General features: G+C 45.1%; 1 protein-coding gene across 12 annotated transcripts in view; it reads right to left on the bottom strand.

Moving 5' to 3' along the window:
* Positions 1 to 23,552, bottom strand: part of LOC118359241 (CUGBP Elav-like family member 5) — a 418,411-nt gene that overhangs the window by 68,981 nt on the left and 325,878 nt on the right. For 8 of the 12 annotated variants that reach the window (XM_035737648.2, XM_035737651.2, XM_035737649.2 and 5 more), the window contains exon 4: positions 2,395 to 2,523. In XM_035737648.2, the coding sequence (XP_035593541.2) occupies positions 2,395 to 2,523 (129 nt within the window). The remainder of the gene's footprint in view (positions 1 to 2,394; positions 2,524 to 23,552) is intronic. The other 4 variants (XM_035737650.2, XM_035737656.2, XM_035737658.2 and 1 more) reach the window with 1 other exon arrangement.

The following is a 23,552-nucleotide window of genomic DNA, read 5'->3' as shown; positions in this document are numbered from 1 at the left end:
AGCTATTTACCTATAGACTATGTACAGCTGCAGCGATCGGTTAGCTGCTCGGATAGCTGATGTTTGAAGTTGGTGAGGGAGATAAAAGTCTCCAACTTCAGCGATTTTTGCAATTCGTTCCAGTCACAGGCAGCAGAGTACTGGAACGAAAGGCGGCCAAATGAGGTGTTGGCTTTAGGGATGATCAGTGAGATACACCTGCTGGAGCGCGTGCTACGGATGGGTGTTGCCATCGTGACCAGTGAACTGAGATAAGGCGGAGCTTTACCTAGCATGGACTTGTAGATGACCTGGAGCCAGTGGGTCTGGCGACGAATATGTAGTGAGGGCCAGCCGACTAGAGCATACAAGTCGCAGTGGTGGGTGGTATAAGGTGCTTTAGTGACAAAACGGATGGCACTGTGATAGACTGCATCCAATTTGCTGAGTAGAGTGTTGGAAGCCATTTTGTAGATGACATCGCCGAAGTCGAGGATCGGTAGGATAGTCAGTTTTACTAGGGTAAGCTTGGCAGCGTGAGTGAAGGAGGCTTTGTTGCGGAATAGAAAGCCGACTCTTGATTTGATTTTTGATTGGAGATGTTTGATGTGAGTCTGGAAGGAGAGTTTGCAGTCTAGCCAGACACCTAGGTACTTATAGATGTCCACATATTCAAGGTCGGAACCATCCAGGGTGGTGATGCTAGTCGGGCATGCGGGTGCAGGCAGCGATCGGTTGAAAAGCATGCATTTGGTTTTACTCGCGTTTAAGAGCAGTTGGAGGCCACGGAAGGAGTGCTGTATGGCATTGAAGCTCGTTTGGAGGTTTGATCGCACAGTGTCCAATGACGGGCCGAAAGTATATAGAATGGTGTCGTCTGCGTAGAGGTGGATCAGGGAATCGCCCGCAGCAAGAGCAACATCATTGATATATACAGAGAAAAGAGTCGGCCCGAGAATTGAACCATGTGGCACCCCCATAGAGACTGCCAGAGGACCGGACAGCATGCCCTCCGATTTGACACACTGAACTCTGTCTGCAAAGTAATTGGTGAACCAGGCAAGGCAGTCATCCGAAAAACCGAGGCTGTTGAGTCTGCCGATAAGAATATGGTGATTGACAGAGTCGAAAGCCCTCTGTAAACTTCTAGGAAGATGTTAACATGTCCCCTCCTGCACCCTCTTTAAACTTCTAGGAAGATTTTAACTCCAACATTTCTCAAAGTTTTCACCATCATTGTAAAGCTCTAGTTATTTTGTTGTTTTGACAAAGTCAATTCTGATGATGATTATTTATGTCATGTGATTAGTGATTGATTTATGTCTGTCCCTCATTTTAAAGTTAACCCTGTAATGTGAACTTAACTCTCGTCTTATTATTGGGAAACTATTCCTTATAAAAACATTAAAAAGGAACATTGAACACCTAATAGTAAAAACATAGTGTAAAAGCAGGTGATTCTACTATTTTTGGAAATTTTCTTTTGTGTTTTGTGATGTAAAACTGAGTGGGCCGAGCATAACACGTCAACCCTGTTATGGTCAACCCTGTTACAGTCAACGCTGTTACGGTCAACCCTGTTACGGTCAACACTGTTACGGTCAACCCTGTTACGGTCAACGCTGTTACGATCAACCCTGTTACGGTCAACGCTGTTACGGTCAACCCTGTTACAGTCAACCCTGTTACGGTCAACCCTGTTACGGTCAACCCTGTTACGGTCAACGCTGTTACGGTCAACGCTGTTACGGTCAACCCTGTTACGGTCAACGCTGTTACGGTCAACCCTGTTACGGTCAACCCTGTTACCCATAGATTGGCAGCCTAGACATGTTTGAACAATTTCACATTTTTTGTGAAGCTTGCATTTAATTGCCACTTTCTGTTACACACAACATATGTCCATTACCCCTGCAGCAAGGGGATTTATGGCTGAATTAAGATGAAATCGTCAACCCTGTTACGGTCAACCCTGTTACGGTCAACCCTGTAACTTTATTTGCCACTTAATAGGCACTTATTTTTTTATTCAACCTCTTGAGATGGGAAAACATGTTTTTTTATTTAGTTGAACATGTGCTCTTTGTGACAGAATGTTAATATGAAGTGAAATACTTCTCAAAAGGCACTGAATTGGTGGAACGACCCTGCTACAATGCAGTGCATCAGTTAGGCCTTCTTATTGTTCATCTATGGGAATGTTTCCCTTACAGGCCTACATAACCTGGAAGACCATTCTGAGCATAATACAAGCCATGATGGCTCCTATAAAGAAACCTGTTTACTTTGAGTGTTTTTTTACTACTAAAAGAAATAATGCCCATTATGAATCTGTGATTTCTCAGCTGAAACTAACTGTGGAATAGACAGTGACCTAGATAATATCTGAGGTACAGTATATAATTGTTTTCCTACCTTTGCTGTTTCCGTCAGGACCTCTTAGGACGGTGCACTCCTCGATGATTCCGTAGGGCTCAAAGAGGCGGTACACGTCCTCCTCAGTCTGTTGTTTGTTCAGCATCCCCACAAACAGCTTCCTGTCTTCTGAAACAAAGAGAAAAGCAATTTAGGGGTTAAATAAAACTGCCCTCTCAATGCGACCAGTCTAAATGAGTATTGCAACCATAATGTCATATTGCCTTAGATATACCGATGTAGGATCTTAATTTGAGCCAGTTTGATACAGCAGGAAAATAATCCTGCAGCAACAGGAAATGTGAAATATTATGTGGCTTATAAATGAATGGCCATTTTTGTAGGTTTTGATTTATTTTTCGTTAGGGAAAATCAAGTTTCAAAGTGGAAATTATAAACTGCAGAAGCCTTTTTAAAACTCAAATACTAAAAGTTTGCCTTACCTGCTAGGCAGGAAAATTCTCAGCAAAAGAGTGATCTATTTAAGAACCTACATCTGTATAACAATGTAGGCTCTGCTCACTGTGCTCAGTGGCCGGTATATGAACATAGGGCAATGTATTTGTCTGCTCCATTTAGCTCTGTGAGTTGAGTCACGGTGTATTGTTCCTGTGCCAAGTCTGCTCATTTTAATTTCAACGATAATTGGGTTTGCTCACATATTTGAGCCCTGGGAAGGCCTTGGGTTCTATCAGAGCGCGGCCATGCCCCTACCTTGGGGGAATGGGAGGAAGCAGCAGGCTGATGAAACAGCTGTGTATGGTCCTTCAGATACACCAGGAGCTCCAGGCAGTCCACTATATGGATATGTCTGCTTCTGCCTCCTATACTGCTGACCTTCAATTTGACTGAATACAGGCTATTTGTTATTTGTCAATCTCCCTCTCTCCCTCTGCCTCAGACTATATGTTTAATTGCTGCTGATCCAGTGTTTTCAGTGTATCACCACAGAAATAATATTCCAGAGCTCTTCAATGAACAATGGCACGTCTCTCCGGCACAGAGAAGGTGAATAATGCTGACTTTTCAATATGGTACGCTGTACTATTGAGTCCTGTTAAATGCAGGGGGACTTTCTCTTTACCTTGACCTGACATGCTATGTTTACTGTTGTTCTGCTCATATGATTAATGCTTTGCTCACTAAATCCCACTGGCAGAAACACTACTACCAACCTCCCCTTTACAGATTTTCTATAACTTTGAGTGCACCTATGTAACAAAGGCAAACACAAGCAGAAGAGGAATCCAGGGCCAGGCTCTGGGCTTTGGAGTTCAACATCATTCCCAGTCTTTGGTAATGCGGTATGTCAGGGTGACCTCTGCGGCTGATAGAGACTGTGAGAGAGAGAGACTGTCTGTTATTGTGCTGTGGCGTGACCTGACCCAGGCAGGACCTACTGATGTCCATATTCCTCCTCCAGCAGCCAGCCTAGTCCCATGGAGCTGCACCGGTCGCTGCCACCCTGCCACAGACAGAGCCCCGGCCAGCACCCTGACTCAGCATGACCAATGATGCACCTTTAAAATAATCACCAGTGTCATGGCACTGTCAAGGGAGGAGCGGCCCTCGTGACACTCTTTATTGTTAGTGGCAGGATCAGAGGGTATGTATCAAAATGGAAGCGATCCAATGTGACACCTGTCATGGTGGATTGGAGAGCATTTATCTTCAAAAGAGAAAGCCCTGAACTGGAAAATAAAAGGCCAAGACGCTTCTTCCTGTTGTTTGGGGCAGAATATGAATTTGGAGGTGGGGTGGGTTTGAGGGGGATTCAATTCTTTGCACCCACTCTTTCAGCCTCGCGCACACACAGACATACGCCTTTGCCCTCTCCTCCATAGCGCCCTTCCAGGAGCCTAACTCCTATAGCATCGTCCCCTCTATGGATGATGGGAATGTGACAAGGCAGGATTAATGTATGCAGCTGACCTATATGAATTCCATATGTTCCGTACTATGCCATTCAAGTCATGAACAGAACTCCTGTGGCACGCCTCAAAATACGACATTGAAACTGTCCCATCGCTGATAGACTGCTCAATGGCAAATTACCTAGAGCTGAATGGAATAATAGAGCACATCAGGAATAGACCCATATATCAGATCAGATCTGTGTGTAACATTGGTTGGTTACAGAGGGCAAATTGGAGTCCCATTCTGGGCTGTTAGCTCTTCACTGTATTCCATCAGAAATGCCACTGGATTGTCCTGATGTGGAGGTTGAAAGACAGGCGTAATGTGATGGGATACGGATGTCTCCAGTGCTGCTGTATCTAGAGGGCAGTGTAACACAAGTTCTTCAGCTCCTGCTGAGAAATAGAGAACATGCTCCTCTCCTAAGTGAGTGTGCTTTGAAAACAAGCTAACACCGCATGAAAATACATCATCTTAGAGACCTATTTCTCAAGCCATTATTGTGCTACTCTGGAGTAAAACGGCACCTTGGGACTTGATACTCATCTAGCTACAACACACAGCGAGGATCATTTAGTGGATCTACAGTAGACTACGAACTCACATGTACGCACACAACACACAACACACCCACACGCAACATAAACACCAAAACAGCACACAAACACACACACACATACCAGTGCACCCTCAAGCTGTCACACACATATAAATTAGTCACCCCTTTAGGGGGAGCCCAGATTGATGATGACCCCTCTGAGATACTGTTCTTAAATCATTGAATAAGAGGGAGTTCTATTGTTGCTATTCAAAAGATCTCCTCAGCCAGTCCAGTAAGATGCATGTCCCAGTGCTCAGGACTTTTTTAACAGTATCGACTGGCTGTTAATGCAGCTTTGTGGATTAGTGCTGTCTCTCACAGAGGGAACACAGCTACTGATTACTGCCACTCCACAAATAACTGTTATGACTGTTGTTTTTAACAACTGAACTGGTCGTCCACATGACCATGAACACAGCTGAGACCAGAATGACCTGCAATCCGTAACCTAATACTACACCAACACAGCTCATATAGTGACACTACACCAACACAGCTCATATAGTGACACTACACCAACACAGCTCATATAGTGACACTACACCAACACAGCTCATATAGTGACACTACACCAACACAGCTCATATAGTGACACTACACCAACACAGCTCATTAGTGACACTACACCAACACAGCTCATATAGTGACACTACACCAACACAGCTCATATAGTGACACTACACCAACACAGCTCATATAGTGCCTTCGGAAAGTATTCACACCCCTTGAATTTTTTCCACATGTTGTTGTGTTACAGCCTGAATTAAACATTTATTAACTTGAGATGTGTTTGTCACTGGCCTACACACAGTTCCCCATAATGTCAAACTGGAATTATGTTATTTCTTTTACAAATGAATTTAAAAAAATGAAAAGCTGAAATGTCTTAAGTCAGTAAGTATTCAACCCCTTTGTTATGGCAAGCCAACATCAGTTCAGGGTCAAACACTTGCTTAACAAGGCACATAATAAGTTGCAGGGACTCACTCTATGTGCAATAATAGTGTCTAACATGATTTCTTTATGACTACCTCATCTCTGTACTCCACACATCTTCAACACAATACAATGTGGAATATGTCAACATGAATGAATACTGTCTAAAAGCACTTTCCGTGAACACACCTCTGCCTAATTGGTAGGAGATACATTTTGTTTGAAAAATATAGAAATTTGCATCACATAGAATCACAATTAGTTTACTATTGTTAAGGTCATTTAGACGCAGCACATGAATCTGCCTGTGACTGTTACAGCAACAGCTCCTCCTAACTACCAAGAACTCTGTCCTGAAAGACACACCCATCGTGTTCAATCTGGCCTGAGTTGAGAAGCAGCGGTTTGTTTGGAATAAATCCTTTGGAAATGAAAGCATGGAAGAATGAAGAATGAATGGTGAATGTTCTGCCTGGTTCTATATCCTGAAGGTTCCTGGGGCCATCTGAGAATTTGTATCAAGGTGTGTTTTCATATAAATTTGAAATCAAATAAAAAATAACATTTGCTTTATCTGCAAAGTATCTTTTAATCTCGTAATTATAATCCAATGCTTTATTTACGACACTGACATCGCATTACAATCACTTATAAATGTATTAAACTAGCGAACATGAATCATGCTACAGTCAGAGACAGTATTTTTTACTTTGATTTTCTGTAGCCTTGAAAGTTTTAAGGTTCCCATCTTGCATACATGAGCAATTCTGCAGTCAGATCTACCGTGTTGGAGACTTATTACAGTGTGTCGGCTGATTACATTCCTGGGGCTCTAGTTGCTTGGGGGTTTGACAGTGAAATGCATAAGAACACTTCCAGTGAATAGCAATTGGATGAGTTTCAGGGTTTTGGCACTGCTGCAGGCTCCAGGAGAAAGCCCTCACGAGGGGGATTGTAAAAGTACCCGGGCCGATGTGTCGGCTTGCATAAGAACGTGCAGCCTTCAATAAGCCAGGATGGATGAAAGAGAGGAGAGGGAGAGAGTGAGAGAGAGAGAGAGAGAGAGAGAGAGAGAGAGAGAGAGAGAGAGAGAGAGAGAGAGAGAGAGAGAGAGAGAGAGAGAGAGAGAGGGAGAGGGAGAGGGAGAGAGAGAGAGGAAGAGAGAGAGAGAAATAAAGAGAGAGAGCGAGAGAGCGAGAGAGAGAAAGAAAGAAAGAAAGAAAGAAAGAAAGAAAGAGTGGAGAGAGAGTATGTGTTACAGAGAAAGCTATTGTCAGAGTAATGGGTTGGTTGCTATGACAACTACTTATACAGCGGCCTGTCAGTCATGTTTCATTGGAGTTTGGAGAGGAGGAGAGGAGGGAGAAGAGAGGAGGAGAGGAGGGAGAAGAGAGGAGGAGAGGAGGGAGAAGAGAGGAGGAGAGGAGGGAGAAGAGAGGAGGAGGGAGTGTTGAAGTGGAGTCATTCCTCTATCTACCTGCTGAGTTGGAGTGTAAATTCGCCTGTCAGCCACACAGATAAGGACAAATTATTCACATTATTAGCCACCCAATAAAAAGGAACAATAATGAATGGATAAATATATTAAACCAAATGAGATCCCATCCAGCCAGAAAGTGGGCTCTGAGAAACCATCCAGGTTTTCTCATTTGGGAAAGCAGATAAGAGATAGGGGAGTGGGGTTAAGATAGGCTCCACTGTATTTTATCACACTTTCCCGTCAAGCTGTAGAGAATCACAACATTTGCGGTTGGAATACCGAACACCATTTCTTCCACACCCATTGTAGTTGTTCAGCAAGGATGCCACACAATAACAGTGTCAGCATGTGTTCAACCATAAAAAAACAGACTGAATATAATTAATTAATTAACCCTCAGAGATTGTAGTCCTTAGCCAGTGGTATTTAATCCAAAGTATTACATATTTGAATCTAGAGCTGTGTTTGCATTAATGAATCAGGCAGGCAGGCTGGCTGGGCTGTATGCCATGGTGGAGGCTAGGTCTCTCTGGGTTGGACCTGTGTTCCTCTATGCCTGCCTGCCTGCCCCCTGTCGGGGTGTTTAGGGGCAGTGGGTACCAGAGGAGAGTGGAGGGTCTGGGCCCAGGCTTGGCACCGTTGCTGTGTTGAATGAACTCCAGAATAATGACTCTTTTATGTCCTCTGTGTTGTGTTTGTCGCACAGTGAGGGAGGGATGGGAGGGCGACAACATATTGTGTCACAGTGCTGGAACAACATCTGAGAGAACTCCTGCCACCGTGTACTGTTTGCTACCTTAACCCAGTTCTGCGGAGTTTCTCTCTATCAAAAGTTTTCTATGTTATTTGTTTGTTTGTCAATGCTCTACTTTAAATTAGTGGCAAATTATTGTCTTTGAGGCATTAACCAAACCATGTAAAAAAACATATGCTATTGGCAATAATGCCAATATACTCTATTGATAATCTGATACATGGAAATAGAACGAATGATCCATAATAATACATTAACACAATACAACCCAAACCTATTGTTCTCCATTGTATAACTGAAACACAATCCCTGTCGAAAATTACATTCAAATATGACACTTATTTTTCCTTTTTTTGCGTCAAAGTTTCATCATGTTAGTGTCAAGGCTGCTCGTTGGTACTGTAGTGTGGCAGCCAGGGGTCTATATAAACCATCAGTGTAAATGACGGGGTGTCTGCAGGGTCCAAACAGTCCTCTGGGAGGATTTGGCCTCAGTGCTTTAACACTGGCTCCTTTTACTGAGCAAACTAAAACACAGTCCCCCAAACACTTTAAAACGACTAACCCATTTACACCAACACACACAGAGGCAGGAGCATGAAAACACACAGTACACCCATACGCCACCACACACACACACAGGTGCATGGATGCACAGGCACACTCACGCTCCAAACACACAAACACCACACACACACACACAAACCCTTTACACACAAACACCACACACACACACACAAACCCTTTACACACAAACACCACACACACAAACCCTTTACCCTTTACACACAAACACCACACACACACACACAAACCCTTTACACACAAACACCACACACACACACACAAACCCTTTACACACAAACACCACACACACACACAAACCCTTCACACACAAACACCACACACACACACACACAAACCCTTTACACACAAACACCACACACACACACAAACCCTTTACACACAAACCCTTTACACACACACACACAAACCCTTTACACACACACACACACAAACCCTTTACACACACGCACAAACCCTTTACACACAAACACCACACACACACACACACACAAACACTTTACACACAAATACCACACACACACACACACACAAACCCTTTACACACACACACACACACACACACACAAACCCTTTACACACACACACACACACACACACACACACACAAACCCTTTACACACACACACACACACAAACCCTTACACACACACACACACACACACACACACACACACACACACACACACACACACACACACACACACACACACACACACACACACACACACACACACACACACACACACACACACACACACACACAATCCCTTTACACACAAACACCATACACACACACAAACCCTTTACACACAAACACCACACACATGCACAAACCCTTTACACACAATCATGCCGAGCGGCTCCCAAAGCCTTCCCTCAAACAAGCACTCCAGCTACTGTGGGAGGGTGGGTTAATTGTTGTACCATGATCATCCCTATAAAGAATTTGCCACAGAGGCGAAGGTCAGACAGAGGTCACAAATCCCACAGGGGAGCAGCCCCTATAGCATCATTTCAGTTTTGCAGTTCAAAGATGGGAAATGAGTAGAGTGATCAGACATTTTTCTGTGCTGATAGTAGAGACAGGAGCTGATATACGTCTCTCCTCAGCTCTCCACTGATTTGATTTATCAACTGGATAAAATGGCTGTAATGTGCTGCTGGGGAATTCAGCACTGTGGCTGCATGGCTTGGCTGGAAGCCTTGAACATACAATTACTAGTCAGCCACTGCTTCCAGCCTGCCTGACTGCACCACATAAAACCTCTGGGGTGCTTGTGTTTTAGAGCCCAGACAAAACTCCCCTCCTCATCCCCCACACCTCAAATTGCATGCAGGGAGGAAAATAGTATAACAAGGAATTGCTTAAAATATTTTATCTACACCATATATGTCTCAGCAAATGTACACTCAATATGATAACAAACGTGTAATATTACTCACTGCCTTCAACATATTAAGGTGCCGCTCATAAATCCTGGAACTGCTGTGCAACGTCTATACGTACATTTACAATATTGCAGTGCTATATATATTGTCTGCCTTCATAATGCCATTGGAAGGGCATTCTGGCATCAGTTATGATATGGATTTTCTTCCATTCTATTTACTGGTGCTTCTATTATATATCCTGGCTCCATTTTTCTGTACAATATCAGGCCCTACATTTGGCTGCATTTAACACACCGCTCCAGCCTGTTACTTCATTATTTTCTCATCGGTCGACTGACACTGATTCATAAAAGTAATGCTGGGCACACCCTCACCCCCCCTCCCTTCTCACCCCTCCCACCATTCCCCCTCCCTTCTCACCCCTCCTCCACCCATCCCCCCTCCCTTTTCACTCCTCACCCCTCCTCCACCCATCCCCCCTCCCTTCTCACTCCTCCTCCCTTCTCACCCCTTCTCTCCCTCAACCCCCTCCCTTCTCACCCTCCTCCCCATCCTACCCCATCCCCCTCACCCCTCCTCCCTTCTCACCCCCCTCACCCCTCCTCCCTACTCAACTCTCCTCCCTTCTCACCCCTCCTCCCTGCTCGTCCCTCCTACCCTCACCCCCCTACCTTCTCACCCCTCCCACCATTCCCCCTCCCTTCTCACCCCTCCTCCACCCATCCCCCTCCCTTTTCACTCCTCACCCCTCCTCCACCCATCCCCCTCCCTTCTCACTCCTCCTCCCTTCTCACCCCTTCTCTCCCTCAACCCCCTCCCTTCTCACCCTCCTCCCCATCCCCCTCCCCCCCATCCCCCTCTCACCCCTCCTCCCTACTCAACTCTCCTCCCTTCTCACCCCTCCTCCCTGCTCCTCCCTCCTACCCTCACTACCTCCTCCCCCTCACCCCCCCCTCACCCATCCTCCCTTCTCACCCCTCCTCCCCCTCACCCCTTCTCCCTACTCACACATATTCCCCCTCTCCCCTCCTCCACCTCACCCATCCTCCCTTCTCACCCCTCCTCCCCCTCACCCCTTCTACCTACTCACACCTATTCCCCCTCTCCCCTCCTCCACCTCACCCATCCTCCCTTCTCACCCCTCCTCCCCCTCACCCCTTCTACCTACTCACACCTATTCCCCCTCTCCCCTCCTCCACCTCATCCCTCCTCCCTTCTCACCCCTCCTCCACCTCATCCCTCCTCCCTTCTCACCCCTCCTCCACCTCATCCCTCATCCCTCCTCCCCCCCTCCACCTCATCCCTCATCCCTCCTCCCCCTCCTCCACCTCATCCCTCCTCCCTTCTCACCCCTCCTCCCCCTCCTCCACCTCATCCCTCCTCCACCTCACCCTTCCTCCACCTCATCCCTCATCCCTCATCCTCCACCTCATCCCTCCTCCCTTCTCACCCCTCCTCCACCTCATCCCTCCTCCTCCCCCTCCTCCACCTCATCCCTCCTCCCTTCTCCCCCCTCCTCCACCTCATCCCTCATCCCTCCTCTCCCCTCCTCCACCTCATCCCTCCTCCCTTCTCACCCCTCCTCCACCTCATCCCTCATCCCTCCTCTTCCCTCCTCCACCTCATCCCTCCTCCCTTCTCACCCCTCCTCCACCTCACCCCTCCTCCACCTCATCCCTCATCCCTCCTCCCCCCTCCTCCCCCTCATCCCTCATCCCTCCTCCCCCTCCTCCACCTCAAACCTCCTCCACCTCACCCCTCCTCCACCTCATCCCTCATCCCTCCTCTCCCCTCCTCCACCTCATCCCTCATCCCTCATCCCTCCTCTCCCCTCCTCCACCTCATCCCTCCTCCACCTCACCCCTCCTCCACCTCATCCCTCATCCCCCTCCCCCCTCCCCCCTCCTACACCTCATCCCTCCTCCCTTCTCACCCCTCCTCCACCTCATCCCTTATCCCTCCTCCCCCCTCCTCCACCTCATCCCTCCTCCCTTCTCACCCCTCCTCCACCTCATCCCTCCTCCCCCTCCTCATGTCTCCTCCCTTCTCACCCCTCCTCCACCTCATCCCTCATCCCTCCTCTCCCCTCCTCCACCTCATCTTTCCTCCCTTCTCACCCCTCCTCCACCTCATCCCTCCTCCCTTCTCACCCCTCCTCCACCTCATCCCTCCTCCCTCCTCCCCCCTCCTCCACCTCATCCCTCATTCCTCCTCCCCCCTCCTCCACCTCATCCCTCCTCCCTTCTCACCCCGCCTCCACCTCATCCCTCCTCCCCCCTCCTCCACCTCATCCCTCCTCCCCCCTCTTCCACCTCATCCCTCCTCCTCCTCCTCACCCCTCCTCCACCTCATCCCTCCTCCTCCTCCTCACCCCTCCTCCACCTCATCCCTCATCCCTCCTCCCCCCAGTCCCCAGCTCTCCTTCTGAACCTGCTTGTTCTCTTTAACACCCTCTCTTGTTCTCTTTACTCTTTATCTATCTCTCTTTATTTTTAGCTTTTTTTACACTCTTCCTCTCTATCCCATTCTCTGGATATCTCTAATTGTACCTTGTGATGATCTTGGATTGCTAATAAGTTACCTTCATGCAGAGGTTATTCTCAAGTAATTAACTTATTTATTCCACAAAGAACAAAATTGACTACAGCAAGAGACAACCAACTTTATTAAAGAGGCAACCCAAACAGACATTATACATGTGATATCCTGCCCCCACTATCTGCATTAAAGGGGAAGACAAAACCCCCACCCTATCTCGTCTGGGAGCTAGCTGCTCCTCTCACCTCAGACGACCATAAACCAAGACATACACAGACTTTGGTACAAAGGCTCTTTGATTCCAGAAAGGGAGTGAAATAGAGAGAAGAAGCGAGATAATGAGAAAGATGGGGAGAGACAGAGAGAGAAAAAGGAAAGGAGGAGGCTTAGAAGATAGAGAGAGAGAGAGAGGCCATGGCAGAGAAGTGAGGATGTACGAGAATAAGTTATATCCCTGTGCAGCTTTGTGTGGGAGAGGAGTGGACTGAGCTGGCAGATGACTTTGCTAGCAATGGATAAAAGAGTCTTATAGGCCACCCGGGCATGTCAACCATCCCCACCCTATGTGGGAGTAGGGTGGGCGAGCAGGGTTGACCACGACACTAACCCCAGAGTCCCATGGAGACCTTGGCGAAGGTGGATTTGCCATATACATTACACACCATCTCCCTTTTGAATGTATTCCCTTATCCATATTCATTCAGTAATCTCAGAGAGGGAGTGTTAGCATACCTGCTGCCTGCCTGGCTGTAATATACTGTACCTGTACTCTCCAGAACTGCAGTGTTAACAGTTATGGGGGCAACAAATGATGTATAAGGTAAAGCTACAAAGACATGAATAAATACATAAATCTTAAAGCTTGTCATTTATATATTTCTTGCGATTCCACATTAACTGGAATTGATTCAATGGGAGTATTTTGAAACAATGGTCGTTTTCAGTTGGACGTTTTCTCTGGCCGTGTTGCATGCTTCATATATACGTTCCAGCCACCTACACGAATAAGAACAAACCAGCAGTACGTCTATACAGTAATCAATTTAACATTGAACAAGATCACTTTTCTTGTTCGCATCAAAACCAATAAGAACAGCTCTTTTACCATACATCAACTGTTTGCTACTGAACACTTTACACTGCTAAATCTCATGCCAAGGCCTCTCACCACTACTAAGGGGAAACTGCCTGCTCCACAGGCCCTAACCTCATCCGATGTGCCCCCTCCCTCTCCATATTAGACTCTTCCCACTGGGCCTAGGTCTGTTTGGAGGGGGCTATTTTCTGCCTTCATCTGGGGGGAGAACCTAGACCCCAGCATTGCGGCCCTGCCCCTACCCTGAGCTCTTACTAAAAATGGATGGCCAGCACATCCTTCCTTCCTTCCCCTTCCTCTCCCCTCTCCTCCCCTGTCTCCTCCCCACTGTCTTGACAGCTCCATTTGTTTTTGTTTTCAGGGTACTTTGCTTGATGTCTAATAAAATAACTCTCTATATATCGAGCAAAACATCAAGAAGACGGGTGGAATTGTATATCTATTCTACCCTCTATATCGGTTTGATCACATTTGTGATATCATCATATCATCCTCTAGTATTCGTGTGTGCACAGACAAGGACCTGTGTGTACAGACAAAGACCTGTGTGTACAGACAAAGACCTGTGTGTACAGACAAAGACCTGTGTGTACAGACAAAGACCTGTGTGTACAGACAAAGGCCTGTGTGTACAGACAAAGACCTGTGTGTACAGACAAAGACCTGTGTGTACAGACAAAGGCCTGTGTGTACAGACAAAGACCTGTGTGTACAGACAAAGACCTGTGTGTACAGACAAAGGCCTGTGTGTACAGACAAAGACATGTGTGTACAAACAAGGACCTGTGTGTACAGACAAGGACCTGTGTACACAGACAAGGACCGGTGTGTACAGCATTTAGTACGCTGTAGATAAAATCTGTCTCAAGTATGACTGGACATGCAGAATGTGTAAACCAAATTTGATGTATTTGGCTTAACAACACATAGTATAGTTGTGTATCTTGTCAGGTAAATAATAGCAGTAGCTAGGAGAAGAACCACAAATCCAATTAGTCGTTTCCATTCCAATCTGTGCTGTTACAAATCTAGCCTGATGGTACCTTTGAATTTGCTGTTAGGCCAATGAACAATAAGCATTTTAATTATCTCTGACCTTTTTGAATTCCAGTGATCTCACCCAGTCAGTCCCTCAGGGCCAAAACAAAATGAAATGTAAATCCCAGCTCGGAATGAATAAGAGCCAGCCCATTCTCTCCAGCTTCACTCTACCATTGGGTGCCAAGACAAACCTAAATTGCATCTTTTATGCACTCTCTTGGCCCAGCCGTATGCATGTGATGCCATGGTGTGTGCAGTGAGGCTGGCAAGCGTGTGCACGTGACCCCCTGAATGCACCCAGACCTGCTCCCAGCTCCAGTACTCTGAGCACCAGAGGGCTTTGTGTGCGAGGGAGAAGAGAGAGAAGCGCTATGTCAGCACCATATGGAACTTGAGACCAAAGGGAAAAGCTAAATAGTATAAAAAGCAACCATGTGATGAAAACTGCATGCAGGCAAAGAGGGGAACTGGGCTCCCACCACATGGTTGTCTACCAGGAAGCTCTTTCCTGCATCGCTGACTGACATTTTCAGATTTTCTGACAACAGACCCCCTTTCCCTCTTCCTCTCTTCTATCCACTGTGAAGCCTCTCTCTGTTTTCCCTCCAGTTCAGGATAATCATTTACACACCTCAATCTCTCCTCTACCACTTCCTAATTAGAGGGGTTTAATCTGAGAATGACAGGAAAAAAAGCTGGCCTGATTAATATGTTAAGTTTGGTATCTCTACAGTTTGGCTGTAGAGTTAATCAAAGAGCTGATATTCTGCTCCATTCTCTCAGACCTGGAAGCCTGCTCCATAATCATACTGTAAAGATGATGTAATGGTAAGGAAATTCTGGTAATTAGACACCTGCACTAGATTAATTAGAAAGCTGAACTTTCCCTGTTTAGTTAAGCCATTCGCTCTGCAAACTTTTCAGGTAATTTAACTTTGACTGACTGCAAACACATTATTAGACAGACATGTAGACAGACAGACACCTGAGCTTCAGCTCTGTTCTGTCTTGGTTGTTTTTGTCACTTTCGGTTCAATTTTTCATATTACAGCCAACGACAAGCTGTACTTGTCACGTTCTGACCTTTATTTCCTTTGTTTTGTATTTATTTAGTATGGTCAGGGCGTGAGTTGGGGTGGGCAGTCTAGGTTTGTTTTTCTATGATTTTGGGATTTGTATGTTTCGGCCTAGTATGGTTCTCAATCAGAGGCAGGTGTCATTAGTTGTCTCTGATTGAGAATCATACTTAGGTGGCCTGGGTTGCACTGTTTGTTTGTGGGTGATTGTCTATGTTAGTTGCTTGTGTCATCACAGGTCTCATTTATAGCTTCACGGTCATTATTTGTTTATTGTTTTTGTATTCAGTGTTCAGTACTTTCTTTAATTAAATATTCATCATGAACACATACCACGACGCATTTTGGTCCTCCGATCCTTCTCGTCTCTCCTCTTCAGATGAAGAGGAGGAAGACCGTGACAGTACTTTACACTTCCACAGCGGCCTCCCAACCATAATCTCCAGGAGAGAACAGTGTTGACGGAACACATTATATAGCTTTGGAGGGGAAAGGTTTGCATCAAAACAGAAATAGGATTTAAAAAAATGTAAACCTCTTAGAAGTATGAACTTTTAAGAGCACATGGCCAGCAGACTTAACCCTGGCCTTTCAAATGAATCCATTAGTGTTTGTGTGTCTGTGCATGCTGGTCCATACCTTATGTGTGCGTGACTGTGGCGTGTGTGTGTGTGCATCTAAATGAGTACATATACACTGTAATACTTTGAATCTTCCATAGAACACTGTCAGCTGTTTATTAACCATGACACCTCTTTCGCAAGGTTTGGGAACATATTGAAATGACTGACAGGATGCAGAAGTGGGGGCGTCTGTATTTCAAATATCAATTGGTGGTGTCAGCGTGGCTCAGTAATGTGAAGGATTATCTGAAATTAGTTTAGTCAATTCATCATTTCAAAGGGCAGTCGCTCAGGTGCTGATTAGTAACTGTACACACTTGACAATTAAGGGTCCCTGGAGAGCTGGCGTTGTGGAGACTTCAGCCCTCCATAAAACACACATACAGAGAGAGGGGGAGTGAGGGAGGGAGAGAAAGAAGTTGAGATGGAGGGGGGTAGAGAGAAGAGGGGAGATAAGGAGAGGAGCGGAGGAAAGGAGAGATGTGGGGGAGGGAGAGGAGAGATGGTAGAAAGAGGGAAAGGTAGGAGAAGTGAGAGGCTGTACCTCTTCAAAATCAAACGTTATTTGTCACTTGCTTCATAACAACTATATACACTGAGTGCACAAAACATTAAGAACACCTGCTCTTTCCAAGACAGACTGACCAGGTGAAAGCTATTATCCCTTATTGATGGCGCTTGTTAATGGTGTCCCTTCCACAGGACGGTTGAGCTAACGTAGGCTAATGCGATTAGCATGAGGTTGTCAGTAACAAGAACATTTCTCAGGACATAGACATATCTGATATTGGCAGAAAGCTTAAATGCTTGTTAATCTAACTGCACTGTCAAATGTACAGTAGCTATTACAGTGAAAGAATACCATGCTATTGTTTGAGGAGAATACACATTTTTGAACATGAAAAGTTATTAATAAACAAATTAGGCATATTTGAGCAGTCTTGATACAAAGACTAGAACAGAAATGCAATGCAATTCATTTGATCAGTCTTAAACAGTGTAAATCAATCAGTGTAAATTAAGGGGAGGAGATTAAAGAAAGAGTTTTAAGCCTTGAGACAATTGAGACAGGATTATCTGTGTGCCATTCAGAGGGTGAATGGGCAACACAAAATATTTAAGTGCCTTTGAACTGGGTATGGTAGTACAGTAGGTGCCAGGCGCACAGGTTTGTGGCAGGAACTGCAACACAGCTGGGGTTTTCACGCTCAACAATTTATTGTGTTTATCAAGAATGGTCCACCACCCAAAAGACATCCAAACAACTTGACACAACTGTGTGAAGCATTGGAGTCAACATGGACCAGCGTCCCTGTGGAAAGCTTTTGCAACTCAATATTAGGAAATGCAAATAGTCCAGGTAGCCATTTGATTAGCTGTTCAGGAGTCTTATGGCTAAGGGGTAGAAGTTGTTTAAGAAGCCCTTTGGACCGAAACATGGTGATCCGGTACCGCTTGCCGTGCAGAGGCAGAGAGAACAGTCTATGATTAAGGTGGCTGAAGTCTTTTTAGGGTCTTCCTCTGACACCGCCTGGTTTAGAGGTCCTGGATGACAGGAAGCTAGGCCTCAGTGATTTTACTGGGCCGTACAAACTACGCTCTGTAACGTTTTGAGGATCTGAGGACCCATGCCAAATCTTTTCAGACTCCTGAAGGGGAATATGTTTTGTTTTGCCCTCTTCACTAATGCCTTAGTGTGTTTGGATCATGATAGTTTGTTGGTGATGTGGACACCAAGGAACTTGAAGCTCTCAACCTGCTCCACTACAGTCCCATCAATGAGAATGGGGACGTGCTCTGTCCTCCTTTTCCTGTAGTCCACAATCATCTCCTTTGTCTTGATCACGTTGAGGGAGAGGTTGTTGTCCTGGCACCACACGGCCAGGTCTCTGACCTCCTCCCTATAGGCTGTCTCCTTATTGTCGGGGATCAGGCCTACCACTGTTGTGTCATCGGAAAACTTAACGATGGTGTTGCAGTTGTGCCTGGACATGCAGTCATGGGTGAACAGGAAGTACAGGAGGGGACTGAGCACGCACCCCTGAGGGGCCCCCGTGTTGAGGATCAGCGGGCCAGATGTGTTGTTACCTACCTGTACCACTTGGGGGATGCCCATCAGGAAGTCCAGGATCCTGTTGCAGAGGGAGGTGTTTATTCCCAGGGTCCTTAGCTTAGTGAGGAGCTTTGTGGGCACTATGGAGTTGAACGCTGAACTGTAGTCAATGAATAACATTCTCACGTAGGTGTTCCTTTTGTCCAGGTGGGAAAGGGCAGTGTGAAGTGCAATAGAGAGTGCAACATCTGTGCATCTGTCGGGGCGGTATGCAAATTGGAGTGGGTCTAGGATTTCTGGGATAATGGTGTTGATGTGAGCCATGACCATCCTTTCAAAGCACTTCATAGCTACATACGTGAGCACTACGGGTCGGAAGTCATTTAGGCAGGGTACCTTAGCGTTCTTGGGCACAGGGACTTTGGTGGTCGGCTTGAAACATGTTAGTATTACAGATTCAGCCAGGGACAGGTTGAAAATGTCAGTGAAGACACTTGCCAGTTGGTGAGAGAATGCTCAGAGTATACGTCCTTGTAATTCATCTGGCCCTGCGGTCTTACGAGTGTTGACCTGTTTATAGCTCTTTCTCACATCAGCTACGGAAAGCGTGATCACACAGTCGTCTGGAACAGCTGATGCTCTCATGCATGCTTCAGGGTTGCTTGCCTCGAAGCGAGCATAGAAGTAATTTAGCTTGTCTGGTAGACTCGTGTCACCGGGCAGCCGTGAGGCTATACTTCCCATTGCAGTCTTTAACAGTTTGCAAGCCCTGCTCCGATGAGCACCAGAGCCGATGTAGTAAGGATTCAAACAGGCTTCATTTATTTTTGCTGGAGACCAGCCTTCATTGTGTTTTGCTGGAGACCAGTCTTCATTGTGTTTTCGCTGGAGACCAGCCTTCATTGTGTTTCGCTGGAGACCAGCCTTCATTGTGTTTTGCTGGAGACCAGGCTTCATCGTGTTTTGCTGGAGACCAGGCTTCATCGTGTTTTGCTGGAGACCAGACTTCATTGTGTTTTTGCTGGAGACCAGCCTTCGTTATGTTTTGCTGGAGCATTCATTGTGTTTTTGCTGGAGACCAGGCTTCATTGTGTTTTTGCTGGAGACCAGCCTTCATTGTGTTTTGCTGGAGACCAGCCTTCATTGTGTTTTGCTGGAGCCTTCATTGTGTTTTTGCTGGAGACCAGGCTTCATTGTGTTTTTGCTGGAGACCAGCCTTCGTCGTGTTTCGCTGGAGACCAGCCTTCGTCGTGTTTTGCTGGAGACCAGCCTTCATCGTGTTTTTCTGGAGCCTAGCCTTCATCGTGTTTTGCTGGAGACCAGCCTTCATCGTGTTTTGCTGGATACCAGCCTTCATTGTGTTTTGCTGGAGACCAACCTTCATTGTGTTTCGCTGGAGACCAGCCTTCGTCGTGTTTCGCTGGAGACCAGCCTTCGTCGTGTTTTGCTGGAGACCAGCCTTCATCGTGTTTTTTTGGAGCCTAGCCTTCATCGTGTTTTGCTGGAGACCAGCCTTCATCGTGTTTTACTGGAGACCAGGCTTCATTGTGTTTTTGCTGGAGACCAGGCTTCATTGTGTTTTGCTGGAGACCAGGCTTCATCGTGTTTTGCTGGATACCAGCCTTCATTGTGTTTTGCTGGAGACCAGCCTTCATCGTGTTTTTCTGGAGACCAGCCTTCATCGTCTTTTGCTAGACACCAGCCTTCATTGTTTTTTTGCTGGAGACCAGCCTTCATTGGGTTTTACTGGAGACCAGGCTTCATTGTGTTTTTGCTGGAGACCAGGCTTCATTGTGTTTTGCTGGAGACCAGGCTTCATTGTGTTTCGCTGGAGACCAGCCTTTATTGTGTTTTGCTGGAAACCAGCCTTCCTTGTGTTTCGCTGGAGACCAGGCTTCATTGTGTTTTTGCTGAAGACCAGCCTTCGTTGTGTTTTGCTGGAGCCTTCATTGTGTTTTTGCTGGAGACCAGGCTTCATTGTGTTTTTGCTAGAGCCTTCATTGTGTTTTTGCTGGAGACCAGGCTTCATTGTGTTTTTGCTAGAGCCTTCGTTGTGTTTTTGCTGGAGACCAGGCTTCATTGTGTTTTTGCTAGAGCCTTCATTGTGTTTTTGCTAGAGCCTTCATTGTGTTTTTGCTGGAGACCATCCTTCGTTGTGTTTTGCTGGAGCCTTCATTGTGTTTTTGCTGGAGACCAGGCTTCATTGTGTTTTTGCTGGAGACCAGCCTTCATTGTGTTTGGCTGGAGACCAGCCTTCATCGTGTTTTGCTGGAGCCTTCATTGTGTTTTTGCTGGAGACCAGGCTTCATTGTGTTTTCGCTGGAGACCAGCCTTCGTTGTGTTTTTGCTGGAGACCAGCCTTCTTTGTGTTTTTGATGGAGACCAGTCTTTGTTGTGTTTTCGCTGAGTCATGCATAATTCCTATTGGAATCCAGCCTGACTGGGGATATCAAAATGTTTTAACTTGTATTCACCCACAATCTGCATTCACAATGACTGCCAGGGTTAGAAGGATACATTCATGAGACTACCTAAACCATCTAAACTGTAACAATAATTTCAGTATCTGGTGCAATAAGTCCAACTAACAGATTGGATTAGTTTACAAATACGTATGCTATTTATGTTTGTGTAGCATGAAAGGTGAAATAAATGCAATTTTGTAAATGTCTAGTAGTTATGCCTCAATTTTTTTTGTAAGCCCTGGATAGCTACAGATGCTAGAAACAGGGTCCCTTGTGTGACCACAATTGCTTTGCAGTGTGTTCAGGATTTCTTTAAAAAGCGAGTCAGTATAGCAAATAAACTAGACATCCTAAATAGTTGTGTTTGCATTGGCTAACTCAGCCAGCCAGGAGTACCTCTGGTGAGGATGAGAGCTAGGGACTGATCATCTTTTACATGCAGGATAGAAGTTTCATCTGAGCAGGGTTTCAAAATCATTAGTAAAATATAAAACAATTATATCAAAACTCAAAAAAAAAATCCATAAATCCTGCATAGGTCTACACAATATGTAGACGTCAGTGAATTTGTGGTCACGTCAGCCATCCCTAAACCAGATAACATTATCATAAAAACATGTTATGGGGCAGAGAGAAATTATAGATAATCTTGTGCTAGTCAACACATTTTGCAATGAGTCCACAACCTTTCATGCTACACAAAGATAAATAACATACACTTTTCTAAACTAATCGAATTGTACCCATTACTGAAATGGTTGTTGCAGTGGCGATGGTTTAAGTAGTCTCATTACTCTTTTTAACCCTGGCAGTCATTCTGAATGCAGATTGTGGGAATCCACTCTGCCTTGATTCCCATAGGATTTAAACATCACTTTGCAAGCCAGCATAATGTGACTTGGTGCTGGTTTTGTTTTAGCGTATGCTGGTCACCAGTGGCCAAAACACAGTAGATGCTGATCCCTAGCAAAAACACAATGAAGGCTGGTATGATAGCATAACCAGCTAGACCAGCTAGACCATGCTGGTCAGCCAGCATAACCAGCTAGACCATGCTGGTCAGACAGCAGAACAAGTTAGACTATGCTGGTCAGACCAGCACTGACCAGCATACACTAGCATGGACCAGCATAAACCAGCATGGATCAGCATAGACCAGTTTGAAATGTATGCTGGTCTATGCTGTTTTTTTCAGCAGGGTGTAAGAGTACTGGCACAAAGAGGGCAAGTTAAAGCTGCAATATGTCACTTTTTAGGAGACCTGACCAAATTCACATATAAATGTGAGTTATAGATCTGTCATTCTGATTGAAAGCAAGCCTAAGTGTTAGATCTGTTCTACGTGCGGATTTCTATGCTTCCCTTAAGTTTTGTTTTTGCATCTATTACTTTGGTTTTGTACACCAGCTTCAAACAGCTGAAAATATAATATTTGTTGTTATGGAAAATATATTTCACAGCGGTTTAGATGGTACAATGATTCTCTACTCTTATTTTGTCACATAAACTGAAATTAGGCGAACTGTTAGGATTTTAGCAACCAGGAAATGGCGGAGCTATTTCTGCATATTACACCTTTAAGGCCATCTCATTGACCTCTCCATGGTGTCCTATTCCCATAGTTACTGTTGCTACGCTACTATACCCAGCCTTTCTCAACATGCTGTAAAAGCCAATGAAAGCAGTAAGAGTTGAATTATCATCACTAATGGGGTTTACAGAGAATAGAGTGGGAGGATATGTACTTCTCAAGGGTACTTGTAACAACAATCTGCAGTACTGGAGCCGTGTCACAGCTGGATTCCTATGGCACCTGTTCTAACCTAGTGATGATGCATGTCGTCATGGGGAGCATATAGTCTCAGCTATATGTAATAACACAGATTTATAGTGCTTTTGCTTATATTTTCTATAGTACACATTTGACAAACTGCATATTACACTGGTATATTATAGCTTCTAAGAAGATTATTTCAAAATATATAAAGGCATTCATATTTTAATGTCATAGCTTATTGAAAATGAAATGAAAATTGAGCCCACCCCAAAAACATTTATGTAATTTCAGTTCCATATTAATTATGTCATGTTGACCTCTATGTGTGACTCACAGTGTTGAATAAAATATTAATGTGACATTCCTAGACTGCTGACAATGATTCTCAGACTCAACAATGCATATTTCAAACATTCAGTAGAGATTATTTTGTTTAAAATTTAATCAAACTCACTTTAATTTCTGAGACTTTTATCCAAAAAATTCAACTGAACTGGGCCTAACAACAATAATAATAATTCAGCACTGATCAAGCAATTCTCTATGTGTTGTAATTATTTCATAAAATGCTTTACTGGTTAATCCAGTAACCTATGGGAGGAGAATGTGCCAGTTTTATCCCAGAAAATAACAACACACTCATATCAGGACTTGGCCCAAAGTAGGTTTCAAAAGTATTTTTAAATACTTATTGGAAATGGATTCAGTGCACAACTTTCAAGTATACAAACAATTATTTATCTAAGTCATTAATCTTGGTGTTAGCGGGCAGTAATTTTCATTTTTGGAAAAAACGGAATATGCATATAATTGATAGTTTT

Source organism: Oncorhynchus keta, chromosome 26 (assembly GCF_023373465.1).
Source record: "Oncorhynchus keta strain PuntledgeMale-10-30-2019 chromosome 26, Oket_V2, whole genome shotgun sequence".
Lineage (NCBI taxonomy): Eukaryota > Metazoa > Chordata > Actinopteri > Salmoniformes > Salmonidae > Oncorhynchus > Oncorhynchus keta.
This window is presented reverse-complemented; position numbering and strand designations above follow the sequence as displayed.